The 19031-nt window shown below is 33.0% G+C and overlaps 1 protein-coding gene across 18 annotated transcripts in view; it reads left to right on the top strand.

Moving 5' to 3' along the window:
• Positions 1–19031, top strand: part of CACNA2D3 (calcium voltage-gated channel auxiliary subunit alpha2delta 3) — a 463864-nt gene that overhangs the window by 209959 nt on the left and 234874 nt on the right. For all 18 annotated transcript variants that reach the window (XR_011100159.1, XR_011100160.1, XR_011100162.1 and 15 more), the window contains 2 exons: positions 4141–4230; positions 8852–8965. Coding sequence is in view for 14 of the 18 variants with exons in the window: in XM_068694140.1 (XP_068550241.1) it covers positions 4141–4230; positions 8852–8965 (204 nt within the window). In the remaining 4 variants the exon portion in view is untranslated. The remainder of the gene's footprint in view (positions 1–4140; positions 4231–8851; positions 8966–19031) is intronic.

Below are 19031 nucleotides of genomic sequence, written 5' to 3' on the forward strand. Positions count from 1 at the left end.
AAGCTTCTTCATTGTAGTAAGACATGACTTCTCCTGTGTTGAGCCCTATAATTTTGTAATCAGACATCAGGGTCTGATTGTCATAATTGTGTGCCTAATTTGCATTCAGAATTACCAAGATTATGCATGTCAATTAGGTATTCGAGTCCACAATTATATATTGCATGTTATGGTAATTGCTCATGGAAATCAGGCATTCAGTTGCATGTGAATGTTTGTGCACACTGTTGTACCAGATATTCAATTCAAACATCAGGTAATTCAGGTACTAATCTAAAAGGGCTCCAATATGACAGTAAAGTGAAGCTAAGGTGGACCAGTGTTATTGCTTATGCAGTTAGTTACTAAAAGAGCTATTGAAAATGTAAAGATGAAATTAGAAGATGATATAATGGCTTTTTGAATTGCTACAAAATGGATTTCCATTTTATGCTTTGTTTGATTTATGAAAGTTATTGACAGTAAAATTGAGGTGTTTGTTACCTCATTCCAAAATCATCTATTCTTCTTCTTTAAACTGATGATTCGGCAGTTAAAGTCCTGTCCTGACATTTTTTTCAGTAGCAGACGGTTTAAATATGTCTTTCTGTCTTACAGTGCATTTATAAGGAACCAAATTATTAGATGGCAGGTGCAGATGTTGTGTGGGCAAGTTGTTGATTAATTTTACTAGGCACACTAGGTTGAAGCTTTGTAATCCTCATATCAAGGATACAATCCTTTAAAAATGCCTTGTCTTTTCTAATAACAAAACGGGCACTATAGCACAACTGGCAGGAGTGCACTAGTAATTTTTGATTGTTTACTAATATAAACTTCAGCTAAGTATAGAGTGGACTATCTGAGGATGCTGTTACTTGTGGTGCCTGTAAAAGGAAACATGACTTCTTTTCACACAGATCCAGCTAATGCCACACACCTGGGGCATCTGGTGTGATAAAAGGGAAATGAATGTTAAGTGGCATGTTGTGTGATTTTTTTTCTAGCAGTCATGCAGAGTGTTGAAACTTTCAAACAACTAAGAGAAGATGGAAAACACTTCAAGGATAGAGAATGAAGTCAGTAAAAACACAGAGACTCATTTGAGTCATTTGGTCCTTTTGCAGAATCACCTTCTGTAGCATCTGTTCACTCAGAAGCCTGGAGGCAGAAAACAATGATTTGTTAAAAATCACAGTGCATTAAATTGATTTTTAACATTTGTAGCATTTGTTATATCAAACATGTCACTATTATATTTCAAAAAGTGTTTTTCAGAAAGTGTGTTTTTATATACAGAGAGAGAGAGCACACTATGGCAAGAGAAAATATTTAATTCTTCTGACAGATCGTGTGAACTGAATTATACACTAGACATTATAGTGTTTATTAGTAATTTTTAGTAATCTGTTTATGCTGTATGTTCATACTCGATAATGTAGATGCTTTGTCATAAACTTTCTACAGTGCTCATTCATGAAATGCTCAGAGATTATATAAACAACTGTGTTTTAGTAGCAAAATAATTCTAGTTTAATTATGAAACAGTAAAATTACTAACAGAAATATGATTTGTAATAGTTATTTATTTTAACATACCTGATTTAAGAAAAGGTATTTCCACTACTAACTTTGGCTTTATCAATTTTCAGAGAACTCTGTTTTGGGGTGAATTAACTGTGTTAGTAGAAGCATCTGTGATGCCTGTAAACTGACCTCAGTCCCATGTGACAAGGAGGCAGACTGTAGGCATAGGGCTGCTCCCACAGCTTGAAAGCTTCTGGTCAATACATAACTTTGATGTTTTGAAATTGGTTTTGGCATCAATGAAACAGTAGTGAACTGCTTGTTTTTGATGTTTAACAGTAATCTACACTGTCTGATTTAAAAAATGTCATCTATATGTAAAACTCATTTTGCTAAGATGTCTCCTGGAGAATTTTCTAAACATGATATATTTCAGTTTCTGAAGAATTCCAATGAACAATTTCTAATCAATGTAAGCTTAAATTTATTTATTTATTTGTTTTTAAAAAGGTGTATTTTCTGAGTTTCTTAAAAGCTTTAATGATTGAAACAGTCTTGTTTGTATACAGCTTGATGGCCACATGCATTGAAGTCAGTGGTCTTTTAATCTGACTGCAGACCAGCTGTGTTTTGAAATAGCTACTTAAAGCATGCTGCTTTGTGCCACTGACAGCTGATGGAGCCCCTGTCTGGGAAACTGCTGTCTTTGCATTGCCAACCTCAATTTCCAGGCCATGTTAGTTCAAGTCAAGAATATGCCCATGTGGCTTGTGATCAGCTTGTACCTAAATTTCAGGGATAATTTGAAATGACAAATGAGCTATAGGATAACAAGATAACAAGAGGTCAGTGTACTCATTGAATATTTGGGTATTTTATATTCTTTTTTTTTTTTTTTGTAAAAAAAAAAAAAAAACACAACATAGGGCATAATTTAATAGACAGCATTTTAATTCTTAAGCAAATATAATTATTTTGATTTTCTTTTATCAGATATTATAATGCTTTAAGACTACTCAACTGACCAATAGAAAAATTTATTTTTTACTATTCTATTGAGCTTTTTTATCCAATTGTGGAGACTGAATAATAATGCTTCACAAAAGCATTGCTTCCCACCATGGTACTTCCAACTGCATGTCTTTATTTTCTTATTCCAAATTGTTATATTTATAAATTATATTTAAATTTGCAGTCTCTAGTACTGTGCTGATAATGAATAGAATTACTGAAGTTAGCTATGTTTAAATAGGGGGGAAAAATCATTTTGGCATTTAACCGTGTAGGGGTTTATTTTATCCCTTCTTAATTAGGCAAACAAGACTGAGCTTTTTGGCTGTTCAAAGCATTGAGCTGCAATAAAGTACATTTACTAGGTCACTATGAATTAATGAACTAATTGTTTTGAAAAAGCAGCTTTTTTTTTTTTTTTTTTTAACTGTGACCATAGTGTATGCTTCAAAATTGCCTAGAGGTAGGCTGTAAATTTTCCTCTTTCAACTTCCTGAAATTCAATAATGAAATAGGAAGGAATCTACCACAGCCGTAATATCTTTTAATTTTATTATAAAACATTATAAAGCATTTTATTTCATTATAAAATAAAAAGATATGTTTTCATCAGATAAAATCAGGGGACTGACATATTGTTGATATTTCATTGAGTGTACTTTTATGGCAGCATGGTTCATGATACTGTATTTAATGATGTACTGCTCCTTATAAACCTAAAGGACTCCTTTTCCTCTAAACATCTTATTTTCAAAAAGAAGTGTTGCCATTGTTCTGAAAATGTGTTTAGCTTACATTCTCTAAAAGTTACAATTTAATATACATGTTTTACACAATTTAGAGAAGTCCTATATTTTGGCTAAGTGTTAAGTTGTTATTCAAGTTGTATGAAGTTGTTCAACCTTCTGACCTATCTGGGGAAATAGCATATGATTAGAAATATACGGAAATATAGGATGAATGCTGGCATATAAGCCTCTAAGAATTGCTTGCTATAAAATTTTGCCAATTGTCACAAACAGCAAGTATGGAAATGCATAATTGACGAGTAATTTAAAACTGCAAAAGTTAGGCTTACTACAACATAAAACTGAAGATAATCACATATGTCTAGCAAGCCCTGTCTTCTTGCATAGGTGAGTTTTTAACAATCTAAATATTATTCTGACATTGATAAACTGCACTTAAACTGAAGTGGGGTCTATCATCTTTTGGAGAGAGATCATAACACAACACAGGATCTCAAAGATAAATTTCAAGATGAATTATTTTTATTAAGTAATATTTCCTGAAAATGGGAAGTTGAAAAATTAGAAGTAATGTAAAAATTAGTATATGTAGTTATGTCCCTAAATAGACAAAAGCAAATGAAAAGAGCTTGAGACATAACTAGCCAAAACCAAAACAAATCTTATAACATATTTTCATTATTATTTTTTAATGTGTCCTTAGTTTAGTGTGACTTCAAGAGTCAAAAGGATTGACCAGAAATTACTGTGTTTTATGAATGTAATATGCTGTCATTTAAACTGAAGAAATAGGTCTCAAGGAGGAATCATTAATCATTGATATCAATAAATGTGTTGTAACAACAATCTGACAAAACATTCCTGTTTGTTTCAGCATTTCAGGGAACACCTTGACAAGCTTTTTGCAAAAGGAATAGGAATGCTGGACATTGCTTTAAATGAAGCTTTCAACACGCTCAATGAAGTAAGTTAATGCTTTTCAGAGTTTCACTGTTGACACTTTTCCTGCTCTTTAGCAATTACTGTCAATTTTAAGATAAATTAGAACTCACTCCAAAACTGTAGTGAGAGTAAAATATTGTCCATAGAGCAAGGACTGTCTATAAACCTATATCTGGTGAAAGATCAAGCTGACATTTTTATATTTACTAGCATTTTATATTTATAAGTTTTGTTTTGTATACACACTATGCACATATACATGCCTGTGGTATGTTAAACATAGTTGATTTCAGTAGCTACTGTAGGTGTTAAAACATCAGGGTAACATGCAAATTTCACAGTTTAAATCATTCTTTTTTTTTTTTTTTTTCCCCACTTTGGAAGGGCTAACATTTTAGGTATTACAGGAATTTGGGTATTTCATAAGCATTTTGAGAATAAATGCTAGGATCAAAAACTGCTCATTGGTTTGACTTCAGACATGATTAACATCTCATAGCTTATATAAATGAAGCTATTTGAACGGTTGTGTATTTGTTTTCTAATACTTTAAGAGGAAGAAATTGGAAAGCTTAGCCTCATCAGCTCAGAGGTATTAAAATTATTTTAACTATTTATCTACCAAAAGGATGAGGTCAACTTTTGATTTCTGATAACATCCTTGTTAATAATGTCTTTGAACACAAATGCAGTCAGTGGAAGATAAACATCATGATCGTGGAGATAATCTAGTGTAGGGCTTCTAGTTTCTCACCCAAATGCCGTATCATTGTAACATTCTTAGTTGTCAAGCAAATTGTACTGGGAAAAAAAATCTGACCTAGTGTATTTGCCTGAAATGATTTTCATTTATTACAAGGTATACATGAGTCTTACTGATTATCATGAGTTTGTTTTTTTTTTTGGTAACATGTTTCGGAGATATTTTTTGTCATTTCTGGCAAATGTAAAATATATTGTATTGCTTCATATTCCAGTAGAAAATGATTTTAGCAATATTTTGATTCATTCGACTATATATCTTCCTGAGAATTTTGGAAAGAGCAAGAAAAAAGAATAAAAACGTGAACAGTAGCAGTAATGAAAGAGGGTCAGTACGAAGTGGAAAAACAATGAAAATAAAATGCCCATATCAAATATTTCTCATGATATTATGAATGAAAAGCCTAGGTAGTGTGGTAGGACTAAGTCCACTGTTAACAACTTCTGTTAATATCAGTTTAGATTTAAGGTTGTTGTAAAGGAAACAGAGTTCACTTTTTTTTTTTTTTTAATAACTAATTACAAGCAGCTCTCTTCTCCAGGTTCTCTAAATTAATAAGCACTAGTAAACCTGTAAATTGCTGTATCACAAAGCTGCAGCAAAGCTTGTTAAGCAAGACATATGTAGCAAATGCCATTGTAAATTCCAAATATGTCAAAGGCCAGAGAAAATTCTAAGGAGGAAACTGTGAGGTATTCCGGTTAGCCTCAAGACTAAGGAAAAAAGGAGAAATGGTTCAAAAAGTACATTACTTTTATTAATGTCTAAGTGCCAAGATTCCCAAGGTGAAATACTAGCAATCAGTGATCAATGAGTCCTAACGAAATCTTAAACTATTATCCCAGGACTTTCCCATTCCAAGAGCTGGAATATTAGCTGTAAAGTTCCTTTAAATGATTCTACATACAATTCCCAGTAAGCAAGATAATGAAAATTGCTTTCTGTTGATTCATTTAGAATGCTCCATCTTACCCAAGGTTTGTTCTTTTTAATAGAAAGGCAAATCCTTGTTCTTTTCATTTTGTTGATAACCTCTCAACCGCATTAATGAGTCAAATCTACTAAACTTTTCCAACAGGAACAGCTCCTGCTATGTGCCTGGATGCTACAAGCTTGCTTGCATCATTAGCATAGTAGAGTAGCTTTCTTTTAAATTTACTATTAGCAAATTAAGATACAAATGAAAATGCGTTGGCATTTCTCCAAAAGCTTTTCCTTTATTTGAAATGGCTGGTAGATGAATGAAAACAAAAATCACTTGGACTTTTAATGGTTAAGAGTAACCATTGAGATAGTCTTTACAAGATATATTGCTTATAGTTTTTCAATGAAGATTATTGAAAGGCTTTTAAAAGTTTTTCCAGTGAGGGTGTGTGTGAGGGGGTGGGAGTGGGAAATTGCAATGTAGTTCAAACACAAAACAGTTATTTGATGCCAAATTACTGGATTGAAATGTATGGACTATGTTTTCTAGATGATCAGTTATGATGAGAATGTAGTTCCATGCATATTTAGGCATTCTTGTTGGACTACAGATAGAGACTAATCTCTTCTGAGATGGTTATCATGGTGACAGTCCAGCTGGTGTTAGTTAATATTGTGTAATGTTAATACTAGTGATGGACATGTCCAAGTAATCCTCTATATTTCTAACAGCTTGTTCTTGACAGAGATTCACACTTCATATCCAATAAAACATGATGGATCATGCTTACATGTATGCTCAGATCTCTTAAAGTTGGGAAAATGACTGTTCCAATTTAGACGATAATAAGGGATATAAGTTCAAGCATTCTTGCATGTATACTTCCAGAATACACAGCATAAAAATATTTGTTTATTATATACAGGCATATCAAAAAGTCTCTGAGAGTTTCTATTATTCAGCCTAGGCCAGAAATAAAAGCTATCCTTAAAACAATACAGCTAACCATTTTCTACTGTGTGTACAGCATGTGACCTTTATGCGCCAGAAATTGGTTCTTGTGAATTACAGTTTAGTTAAAGATTTCTAGTGTACATTTAAAAGAAATAAATAAAAAATGCAATGCAGGTGGGGGAAGGTGCATGTATGGAGGAAGAAAAGGGTGAAAAATAAAAAGCTTTATCTTAGTGGAGGAAGAAAAAGAAAAGGAAAAATAAAAAAGCTTTCTCTTAGATAGTCATGTTAAGATTCTAGCTGGGTTTTTAGAACGGATCAGGGGTTACAGTAATTAAACTCAGATAATTTTGTCTTGCTATTACCTGCATTTCAAATTTGCTATTTGCCTAGGTTGTTAAGACCTGAGGATGTTGATACTGTTCTTTGCAAAGCATGTTTAAAATCCACTTTCACATTCTTTTCAACCATTGATTTATGCAGTATTCATTAGTTGCTGTAAGAACATAGAAGTGCTTGGTACAGTACTTAGCCACCAACTATGTCACATGATGACTGCAATTATCTCTTTTGGTGACAAATGTGGTCTTTGCAGTGATTACCTTTAAAAAAAAAAAAAAAGAAATCATAGCCAATTAAATAAAATTTTGTGACATTTCAAAGACTGTTAATCACAACCAAATGCTCTAAATGTCAGGATGCATTGAAATTTTTGCTGCTAACTGATGAATCATTGAGTTAATTGTAGTTCATCATAAGTCCCTTGTCATTGTTATTATTATGGAAAACACTTTCATCACTCTTGCTATTCAATAAAATTAAAGATCTGGACAAATATGAGAAGATATTACTCATCAAAGCATTCAAATTTAATCTCATTCTTCAAAATATTCAAACAGATAACCATGTAAAATAGTACGGATGCATACAGATTAATGTTTTATACTAAATATGTGAAGGCACTCACTCTTAATTAATTTTCCTTTTACTATAACTTGCTTCTTTCAAAGTGTGTTGTCCATATGAAGACTAGAGAAGGGCTTTATCAGGAACAGCCTTGTCTCTGGTCCTTCAGACCTCCACCAGTCAGGGAGGACAAGAGGTAACGACTTGGAAATAAATTGTAAACTTTTCCATTTTGTTGCTAATGCTAGATGTTTCAACCAGGTTCCTTAAATATATGTAAAATAACAAATAAGAACCTATTCTGGAATAAGAATATATTAGAGAAAAATAGATTTAGACTACTACTCATATTCTGTTGCCAACTACAGAATCAAGAGATCAAAACTTATGTTATAGCTCAGCCCAACTATGACTGGCTCTTTGACCAGGAGAAAATCCTCTCTCAGTGCAGTGATGAAACATTCCTTGCATTCTCCAGATATGTTGATTTTTGTCTAAGTACCTGTGCTCTAGTACCGTTCTTCAGCAACTTTAATTCATTTTGCAGAATATGGGAGGCTTGGTCCTCTCAGATTAACATTTTATGAAAAATAATGTATGGAATGCAATCATGAGTGAATACAAACGCCATATGAATAGTTTTATGTCTCTAACTGGTGTATCCTCTGTAATTCACAGTAAAAATATCAATCATTCATTGCTACTTCATTTTTTGTAGATTGTACTTTTAAAATTATATCAGAACAGACCATATGTGTATGAATCAGTACATATCATTTATCTAAAATGGAAAAAGTACAGTTTCCTTTCTTTTCTACTTAGACTTTTAATTTGAGGAGGTACTATATTTATCTATGTTTTAGTGTATTTTAAAAGCTGATAAAATGGGCATAGATAATAAATCCTTGATCTGTTACACAATTCAAGTTATAATTCAGTTTGAATGTATCTATAATAAAATGCTTTCAACCTGAGAGTTTTCCACCTCTTTCTCAGCATGCTAGAGATTTGACAGTATCTGTGTTTATCCAGTGGGATGCTATATACTTTCAGCTAGTAGGAATGTTGTACCAAAATTAATGTTTCCTTTCACAGTTCAACCACACAGGACAAGGAAGTATTTGCAGCCAAGCCATAATGTTGATTACTGATGGAGCTGTGGACACATATGATACCATATTTGCGAAATATAATTGGCCAGACAGAAAAGTAAGTACGATACCACCATTTTTTAAAGGAAAACCCAAAGCTTCTTGTGCAATATAAAGTCTATGTGTACTAAAAATCAGTTACAATCTTTCTAATGATCTAAAAATATTTTTTGATAACTGGATGTTTCACTAATGACTAAAAATAATGTGATACATGATGTTGCTTGAGGACAGAGGTGGCCTTTTACTGTAGTACTGAACTTAGGATAATAAGACATTAAGGATCTATAATATACATGGATAAGTATTTATCTCCAGGGTATATTTTTGACCATTATATAATGCTTCCCATGTGGGACATCATTAAAAATAAAAACCTTTTTCTTCTTTATCTGAAAATATTAATTAATAATTCAGTGCTTTTTGAAGCTAGAGAGGGGTTTGTACTCTATTGTGGATTGTGAATAGTTTACCATGACTGGAGAAGGAGCAGATGTAGAACTAAGCATTTTTAACTCTGATAGGGTGAGGCAGTTGGTGAAGTTTTATTAAAGCTATATTTGATTTGATATATTTGATTCTATTTATGCTTTAATATCTTCTGATAAAATAATTTTTGGATTATTTATGTTTTTTTGTTTGTTTGTTTTAGCTTGAGATGGTGCCATGTTATATGCCTGTGGAAGGAGTAATAATGCTGTTCTAAGTGCAGTTTGAGCAAGTAATGTGTGCCATGTGAGATTTCAGTGGGAAAAAGTACTAGTTTTTTAGTCTTGCTTATTATTCTTTCTTATTCTATGTTTACTCTTCAAAATGTGTTATTCTTCAGGGGGTACAGCTTTAATTGATTTTATTGTTGTTGTTGAGTAATTAGGCTTTCGGAAACTTAGGGCTTTATAATATATATTTGTTAGGTGTTTCCAGAATTATTTGGTAATATCAGTGACATACTTGGACTGTGGCTTGTTTTCCATCTGTTTTAGTATTCAAAAAATACTAAATTAACACTTCTCAGACCACTGCTATAGGAAATTATGTATAAATATAATTTGTATATGCAAAAATCTGTAAACTACTCAAAACAAAACAAAAAATGGAGAAAAGTTTGCCTATGTTGTCTATAAACATTTGTGTCTCAATAAGCAGGTATAAAAATACTTTCATGTTCAGGTTATAGTTATCTTGTTTATCTCAAAAAACATTCAGAAAGAAATGTGAATACAAAGGACAGTTCAAAGTAGGATTTAAGAGCTGTAAGACTGTTACTACCAGGCATTTGTACAAACTCATCCACCTGATTAAGGAGTTGCTCACATTTACTTAGAAGAAAGACGTAACATATAACTGCCTGATAAAAAAAGGCTGTATCTGAGATAATAATTAGCATAACTATTGCAATGAGCAGTAGGACAAAGAACTTGCTAGAGATTCTTTCATCTGTGGAGACCTAGCATGAAGGATTCTACCTTGTTTAGCAAGGACATGTTTAGGGAGCAGCTTTTACTTCATATATGTTATTCTATGCAATTCTTATAAAATATTTAATATATTATGCAGTTTTCAAAACTGTATATTAGGAAATGCAAAAAAAATTTCAAATCAATTTATTATCTTTTACATCTTTCATACTTAAGTATTTCAGGCTAAAATATTCCTGTGTGCATGCTTGAATGCATTGGTTTTCAGTCTTTGTTGGCTTTGTTGTTTTAGAAAGGAAGAATTTTTGACAATGCAGTATCATAAACATTCTTAATGATAGTGTGCCTAAAAATTATCCATGCAGTGCACTTCACAATCCTCTGTTTTTGCAGTGCACCATTTTTATATGACATTCTCTCCAAAGCCATTTCAAATATTTATAAAGCATACCCCTGAAATGCTTACTGCTTTTTCTCTTCAGCAATTTTGTTCTCCATTCTACCTTACTTTGCCATCATTCTTATCATTTATGTTTTTCCTGTCACTTTGATACTCTGGTGGACAGTGATGGACAGAGTAATAGCTCTAATTCAGTTAAGTTCTTAAGTTTCTGTGTACCTCAATTACCCTGTCAGCAAAGTACCCATTTCAGTTATCTAATCTTAGATAATATTAAATAAGTCGTCACTAGTTGCAGGAGAAATGTCTTCTCTTATAGAAATGAACAAATTCTATAAACAAAATTCTTCATATAGATGTGAAGGTTTTGCCAGTTTGTCAGTGGCAATCTCTAAAAGTGGGAAGTGAAAACATAGTCACCACATAAATAGAAATTAATATTTTGTTCTTTTCCAAGACACATCTTTCCAAAAGTCATTGCATGTCGTTGCAGAAGTATCCTGTCTGACAACCAATAAAAAGCAGCTTCTTTTTTGATAATGTATTAGTGATAATATATTAAATAAAAATTGTGTTGTAATAGTTTGAATAAAGTGGCTCCACATAAATTCCAAAAGTAGCCTAATTTAAGTGATTGTTCTTATTTTGAGTTATCAGCCTGAATTTGTGTAAGAGCTAAAGAATTATGTTATTGAAAGGCTATTCAGAATTATCTATGGGACTGTTTCCTGGAAAGAAGAAACATTTTCATTCTTTATTTTGTGAGCCTCTATCTCCCCCATACTAGTCTAATTATGTATATATTTCAGTAGTTACTGTATTCTAAGCATGAAAGGAGGTGTGGTTTTTTTTTTTTCTTTTTTTTTTGAGAGGAAGGGGGCAGGGAGGGAGACAAGAGAAGATACTGTTCCTTCAGGTTTGATCCCAGAAAGTACATAGTAATTGTCTTTTCTTAAACAACTCAGTCCTAATTCCTTTGTATTGGAAAATTCCAGAAAGATTAATCAAGCAAATCTTGATGAAATGCTCTAGCACGTTATGATGAAATCAGAAATATTATCAAATCTTACCAACTGAACATAAATAAATGTGGTATTGAAAGAAACTACTTAAATAATATTTAACATATTTTGACATTGTTTTCCTTTGCAATATCACAGCTTACTAAAAACAGTCTTGCTATTATTACAATCTAATAAATCCTTTTGTATTAGTAAGAGAAATGCCTTAAAAACCTTAGTGGTATTAGAACCTCAAAATTAGCTGGATTTAGATTTGATTTCATAATACGCTGCATTTGCAGGTCGTAATTGTGAGGCTTTAATGTATACTTTCATAGGATTAATGTTTATTGTGCATTTAGTTATACACAATTATGTTCTCTTATAATACTTAAAAGTCATTACTGTTGCCTACTTGTCATGTGGTCACTGAAGATCTTTATTTCAATTCACATTACATTTTTATTTTATATTTTAACTAAAAATATGTTTAGTGATTTTAAAGAAGACCAACAAATCTATTGGCTTCAACTGCTGTATATGAAATGAATCTGAGTTTTTGCTATGCATAAAATTCCCCAAACATTTAGATTCTGCCAGAGGATGGGAAAAAATGCTTTCCTTACCCTCCAAAAAAAGGAAGATGAAAACACAACATATATTCATTTGCTTTAACTTAAAACAATCCTAAAGACAAACATGAAATCAATGTGTAGCCTGTTTTTTCCCATCAACAAGATGGGCAGCTGTATTTTGGCACTGCAACATTTTATTTTTTTTTTTTGTCTGCTCTTCTCACTGCTACAAAGCATTCTGCAGTTTTTTAACCAAGTCTCTGTAGCTTAGGAACCTACTGATGTTGGCAACAGGGAACATTAGTAGAGAAAATTGAATGTCTTGACTGCAGTGTTGTCTGGATGTTATTAAATTGCTTTTTTTTTTTTTTTTTCTAAAAAGACTGAAGTACTTTAAAGGAGGATGTTATTACTGTTACACAAACCGTATGTTTTATTATTGGTTATCTCAAGAACAAAAGAAAATCCAGACACTTTATAGGTCTTTTAAGCTATGGCATAACTTACTTTAATTAGCTGGTTTTAGGTTCTCTTGCAGTATGATGAAAGACTGGTTATGAGATTAAAGAAAAGTTCTTGATCTGGGGTTAAGGAGAAGCAACTCCTCAAAGAAATGATATAATCGTAGTTTCCTTCCCCATCTGCAATTTTTCTGGGAAAAAAAAAATAAGTTTTTAGATTTTTTTTCTGCATTATTACTTCTTTCTTTTAAAGAGAAGAGTCGGAACTACTATAATGCTCCCTGTGAACTAGTCACTTCTATTTCTGCTTGTATTTAACATGACACTTCTAGAATTTAAGAGTTCTTTTCTAGGCTAATATCAGTTTAATTTGTCATCAATAAACTTTTTCTGCAGTGTTTAAAACCAAAAAGTGGAGAGGTGTTTTTTGTGAAGACAAGGGTAATTGAATCTTATCCTCAGGGTGTATGTGGATTGCCAGAAGAAGGATTACTGCCTCTCATATGGAGTTACATGGTTGGCTAGAATTATATAGTGACTAATGCTTTCTGAATGTTTTAAGAATTTTAGTTGAGATGATCATTTATACACAGTGTAAATATATATCCTGAGTGCCATTACGCTGTTAATGTTTGACATATAATCAGGAATAGATACAAAATAAACCCGGAGTCTTATAGAAAGCTAATGAACAATGGACAGCCAAAACAGAGAATAATCAACAATCTGAAATAGATTGTCCAAAGTATTTTTCAGGAATTCATGAATATCAATGACAGAAAAATCATAGCTTTTGCTTGGAGAAAAAAAAAAAAAAAAAAGGTTAATTTTTACGTAGTGCATTGTGGAGACATAAAGAAAGACTTCCAAAATTTAAGATATGTGTACATAAGACATGCCTAGATGACTGCAAGTAATCAGTATTTGAATCTGGCATAAGCTCCAAATCACTGAAATATGTGGCTGAAAGCCATTATTAACAAGACAGACCAAACTATTGTAAGTAAATCTCATAAAAAGAACTTGATAACTTATGGATTCTGTTTACTAGTTCAACAAATGAATATAATAAAACATGATGATATTTAAAGCAGTCTAAGGTCTTGATTTTTATTTTATTTTTTTGTGAAGTAATTATGTCAGAAGCAAGACAGTTAAAGTAGGCATAGTAATTGTACAAATATGCCATTTTATTCTGTGGACTATGTCTATGACAGATTTTTGGGGTGAAGAATTATATCATCCACTTAAGGAAATAGTGAGATGTCTTATTTCTTGAAGGTCTTCAACAGCATGATAAAAACTGTATTTTAGTTCATGCGGTTAAAGTCAACAATGGTGCAATTATACTGAAAGCCAGGATACAGTTCATACTATGCTTGTTTTAAATTACTTCTCTTTATAATGTATGCATCTTCTCACTTAAACATAGCCAGCTGAAAAGAGATATTGGAGTCTGGTTCAGAGCTGTTCTGTTTTATACAGGTATCTACAGTCTTTGTAAAATGTAAAGAGTGTATGGAGTTAATTGTGTGTAATCCTTCAGCAAGGAAGTCATCATAGTTGCATTTAAAACCCTTTTGTTTGCATTTGATAATAAAGAGATAACAGCGTTCCAATCAATTCATTTGGGTTAATAAATAAAAAGTACAGGTAGTAGGAAACCAAAGATGAAGCTGGACTGAATCTTTTCCTATGTAACTTGTTTGAAAGTTTGGCTTTTGGTGGTATTTGAAATTATCAGTCTGTATTCAAAGTTACATTTCCTTGGTATAAAAGGATGGTGAAAGAAAAGCTAGGGTTATGCTCAGTCATCTGCTTCTCACCTACAGCCTGCAATAATGATACAGCAGATCTATAAACATGCTTCCTTTATAGATACTTTGTTCTGTGTAGCATAAGAATATTAAGTGAAAACTTCTGTGTGTTCACTGCATGTGCAGACAAAGAAGAGTGAAAACTTAGTAGTCTGGAGTACATTTTTGAAGGCTGTCCTTATGATGTTTTATGTTTCCTTTATAGCCTTTATTAAATGGCATTATAGATTATAACATTTAAAATTTTATTCCTTTGTAGAATGCAAGATTAATTCAGAATCAAACAATATTATATAGTGGGCAAGCATCAATAGGATTTAAGGTATTTTTATGTCTAACACGAATATTTATAGTTACATGTGGTAATACCAGTAGCAAAGGCAGTGCAATGGTGAGGCTTAAATAAAAAAAAAAATGGTATATCTTCTCCTAACCAATTTGTCGGATATGTTGTTAGTCTGGTGAGGTAAGACTATATCAGTAGCCTCTGAGTAATTGCTAATTACTCTGGAAAACTATAGACCAACATAAAGAAAAAAAAAATGTTTTCAAACATTTTCATCTGGATGACGAATATATTTCTACCTAGTCTATAGGATCCATTCTTAGTTCATTCCTGGATCACTTTTCTTTTAATGACATCCTCATATACTTTTATTTTATATAACTCATACTGAATTAAAATAAACCATGTTGTTTTGGTACATACCAAGGGTATAAGTGAACTTATGCTGGATATTTACATTAAGTTAAGAAGGTTGGTAAATTGCATGTTTAAATATCAAATCTCAAGAGATGTTTGGAAAGGGAATGTTAAAAAGAGAGGAAGTTTGGTATAGTATTTTCTTGCTGGCATCTCATTACATATAGTAAATGGTATTTCTTGCTCATTTTGCTCTCAGAGGCCGAATTCTGCTGGTTTGGAAGTATAACAGACAGTGTTTATATATGATATTATTATTCATACATACCATTTTCCCAGAGTACCTCTGTTATCCTTTGTGGTGTCTGGCTATAGAACAATCCCGCAATACATGCGCGTATATCAAGATGGTACAGCAGATTCATTACATGCAGGGGTTCATATATGTGTAGTTTAGTATTCATTTCAGCAAAGCACTTACATATGTGAATTATTACATCTCAGCTAACCAAAGCAATAGATTCAGGCATACATTAAAGTGCTTTACTGAATTAAGAACTAAACAATTTATCCAAACAATCCTGTCTTTAGAACTCTGTTGTGGGTCTGCTGATCCTTTTGAGTGGTTGAATCTTGAACTATGTTAGTGGTTCTGCATTTTACAGAATACCCATTGAGAGCATATTTTGTTTATCTCACTTTATTTATACCTACTTTATCCAAACTGGCATAACAGAATTACCTACAGCCTGACTTCTGAAGGATGTGGTTGTCTCAATACACTTAACTTTTCTGTCCTGTTTCCATGTCCAGACATCTGCTGCAAAACTGGTAAAAAACCCATTCTTCTCTATGAAGTTCCAAATACAATCATCTCGTAATCCTTTCTACTCTCCCTACTGTAATTGTCTCTGTGCAAAACTGACAGTTTTGCACATCTGAATAAGTATGTTCTGTTTCTGTGGGATAACACTTGTGCATTCACCTCTCAAGACTTAAGCTCAGTCACAGAGGTTGCTCCTTGTGTGATGTTGAAATGTTTTTAAGAGGATTTTAACATTTGAGTTTAGTGCATTGTTAGATATCCTAAAAAGCAGAAAGTTCTTATTCCACAATCGTACTTCGTTAGACATCAGTGTCTTGCAAAGGCATGTAGGCTTTTGGGTCATTTGGGACTAGTTATTGAAGGCTTTAAAATGTGTTGCAGTAGTAAAGTGTGTATCTCAACAGTTGCTGTTCAGCATTTCATTGTAAAAATAGAAGCAGCTATAAATTACTGTGTACAAATTGGTCTTTTACTTCTGTCTTTCCTGGACAAGACAAAAGCCAATAAGGGTTTGTTTTTGTGGAGAATTGTGTGTCTTGCAAACGTGAGTCTTGAAGTCTGTTTCCACATCTCTAATACTTCAATAGGATCTGGAAGTATTCAGCACCTTCTAGTAACATTTATATTCACTTCAGCTTTTTAAAAACAAATACAACAAATTATCATTGTTTGAGGAAAAATACCATCACAAACAAACACCATCAGAAATGACAGCTGTCTGTTGTTAGGAAGCCTGAAAGAAAATTTGGGAGTGTGTATGAATGTAGGTGAGAGACATATCCACTAGACAAGGTCCCGTCATTTCTATTGGTAAGCACAAAATGTGATGGAATTGTGAAATACAGTAGTTATAACCCAGAATTCTGAATCATGTGGTTCTGTTTTCCAGCCTCTGACAAAGCAGTATGTTTTATTTTTGAATAATGGCAAACGTAGCATCAGTAATGATCTCTCTTAGTGGGTTTTGGTTGATTTAATAATATGAGATATTAATAAAACCATGAAGAATATTTACTAAACATGGAATATAAAGGCAGAAGATAAAATAATATTCTACTTTTAATTAATTCTTTATATTTCAGTCACTTTGGATCAGTCTGAATCTGTGTTTCCTAGAAATAAGCAATATATTTGATACATCAAGTGGAAAGCTGTGTGCAGGTTTCCAACTCAAGAATGTCCTTTCTTGTTCTAGATTTTTTGTTCCCTGAATATTAAGTGAACTTGTAAGAAGAAATATGTGCAACATATTGTAAACTATGGAAGCCCATCTGAAATTTAATTTGTTATTTTTTTTAGATCCATATGCCCAGGAGGCCTTCCAAGAGTAAAAAATTGAGCCAAAAAATATAAGAGATAATAGAAATAAAGAGATAATAGAAATAATATGGGAGGGAAAGAAGTATAAGAAAGTAAACAAAATAGGAATCAAAAGGGAATTTCTCACTGTTCTAGAAAAATTTCCTGCCTGCTGGAAAAACGTCTTCCATGGGCTTGCATGGAAGGCTGCAGAGTGATGAATTATTACATGCAAACCTGGTAGAAGGGTGTTGCCAAGCTGTGGACTGATGTTGCCACTGAATATGATTTTCAGCAAACATTATAAAACTTAAGGCTGCAGCTGACCTCCCCATTAAAATGTGCTTTATACTCCCAGACACATGAAATGCTACTCATCATACAATGCTGGGTTGTATGTTAGTTGCAGCATGTCACTTATTCAGGGTTCCTATCTGACTCTTTCAAGGTGCTTACCCTCCACTCCTCTTTCCCCCTCCTCCTACGCTTTCCCTCTCCCCCCCCCCCCCTTCCCCCTGAAAAAAAAGTCATGCTTGAACAGCTTGAAAATGGCTTCATAGCAGTTGCTTTGCAGAAGGTGTGGAGTTTTCAATTCTCTTTTTCCAAATGAATGGAAAAATCCCTAGGTAGTTCATCTACTCTATTAACTTAATCTCCAAAAATGAAATTAACTGAGCATCCATTTAATAGTTTTGCTCTTACTGTGAAAAATGAATAGCTAAATTTTCTACAAAAGGAGAGTTTTGTCTAAATACTGCTTACTGAAACATCTGTGGTAGAGACGGGTGAAAACTAAACATTTGCTTTGGCCAAATTTGCACAAATTTAAGGGTTTAATTTTCATCAAATATTCATGCTATCAAGTTTTATAGGCACAAAAATTCATGGAAGATTAATTTCATCCTGTGTGCAAACATGGACTTGGTTATATTATCTTTTGATTGTTCCCTTTTTTGTCACTCGCAATTGAAAAGGAGTCCCTCATCAGTCACCAGTTTGTGGGAGCACCATCCGTGTGTCATTGTTGTGGTTGTACTACTAGAAATTTTGAATAGGGACCACAGAATCTGGCTGGGGATTGTGGACAGTTGTAGATTTCTGTTGTTTACTTGAAGAGAGTTTATATCTGACCCAATGGTTTACATGTATATTGTAATGAAAAAGCAAAATGAGCCACCATTCAGAAATGTATATGGAATTTGGCTGCAAGTTTTCCTCCCTGATGCTGTCATGTCTCCAGTTTCTATGCTATAGTGTGGGTACAACTTGCATTTTTTCTGGGCAATGTTGGGAACATAGCTAGTGGCAGCATTGTGCTATTGCATTATGATTAATGAGAGTCTAAAATCTCTCTTCATAGAGACCACAGGGACCATGTCTACTTTAAGAAGGGTCAAAAATTTTAGTACAGTAAAGTGTTTCTGCCTCTGCTGGGTCTGTATTTGGGACATCCACTACCCTGTAGCTGAGTTTACCTCATTTTGCTATAAAATATATGCCGTCAGCCCTGGAAGGCTGGGGTACAGACAATACACACTGCCTGAGGTTTGACCAGTGTAACAGTGCTTTCCTCATCCTGTCTGCCACAAGAATGCCTTTAGAAAATTGATCAACTTAAGAGAGCACTAGGAGCTTCCTTGTCTTTGTCCTCTACACGGGGAATATTAGCAAAGACAAAGGGACC

Source organism: Anas acuta, chromosome 11 (assembly GCF_963932015.1).
Source record: "Anas acuta chromosome 11, bAnaAcu1.1, whole genome shotgun sequence".
Classification (NCBI taxonomy): Eukaryota; Metazoa; Chordata; class Aves; order Anseriformes; family Anatidae; genus Anas; species Anas acuta.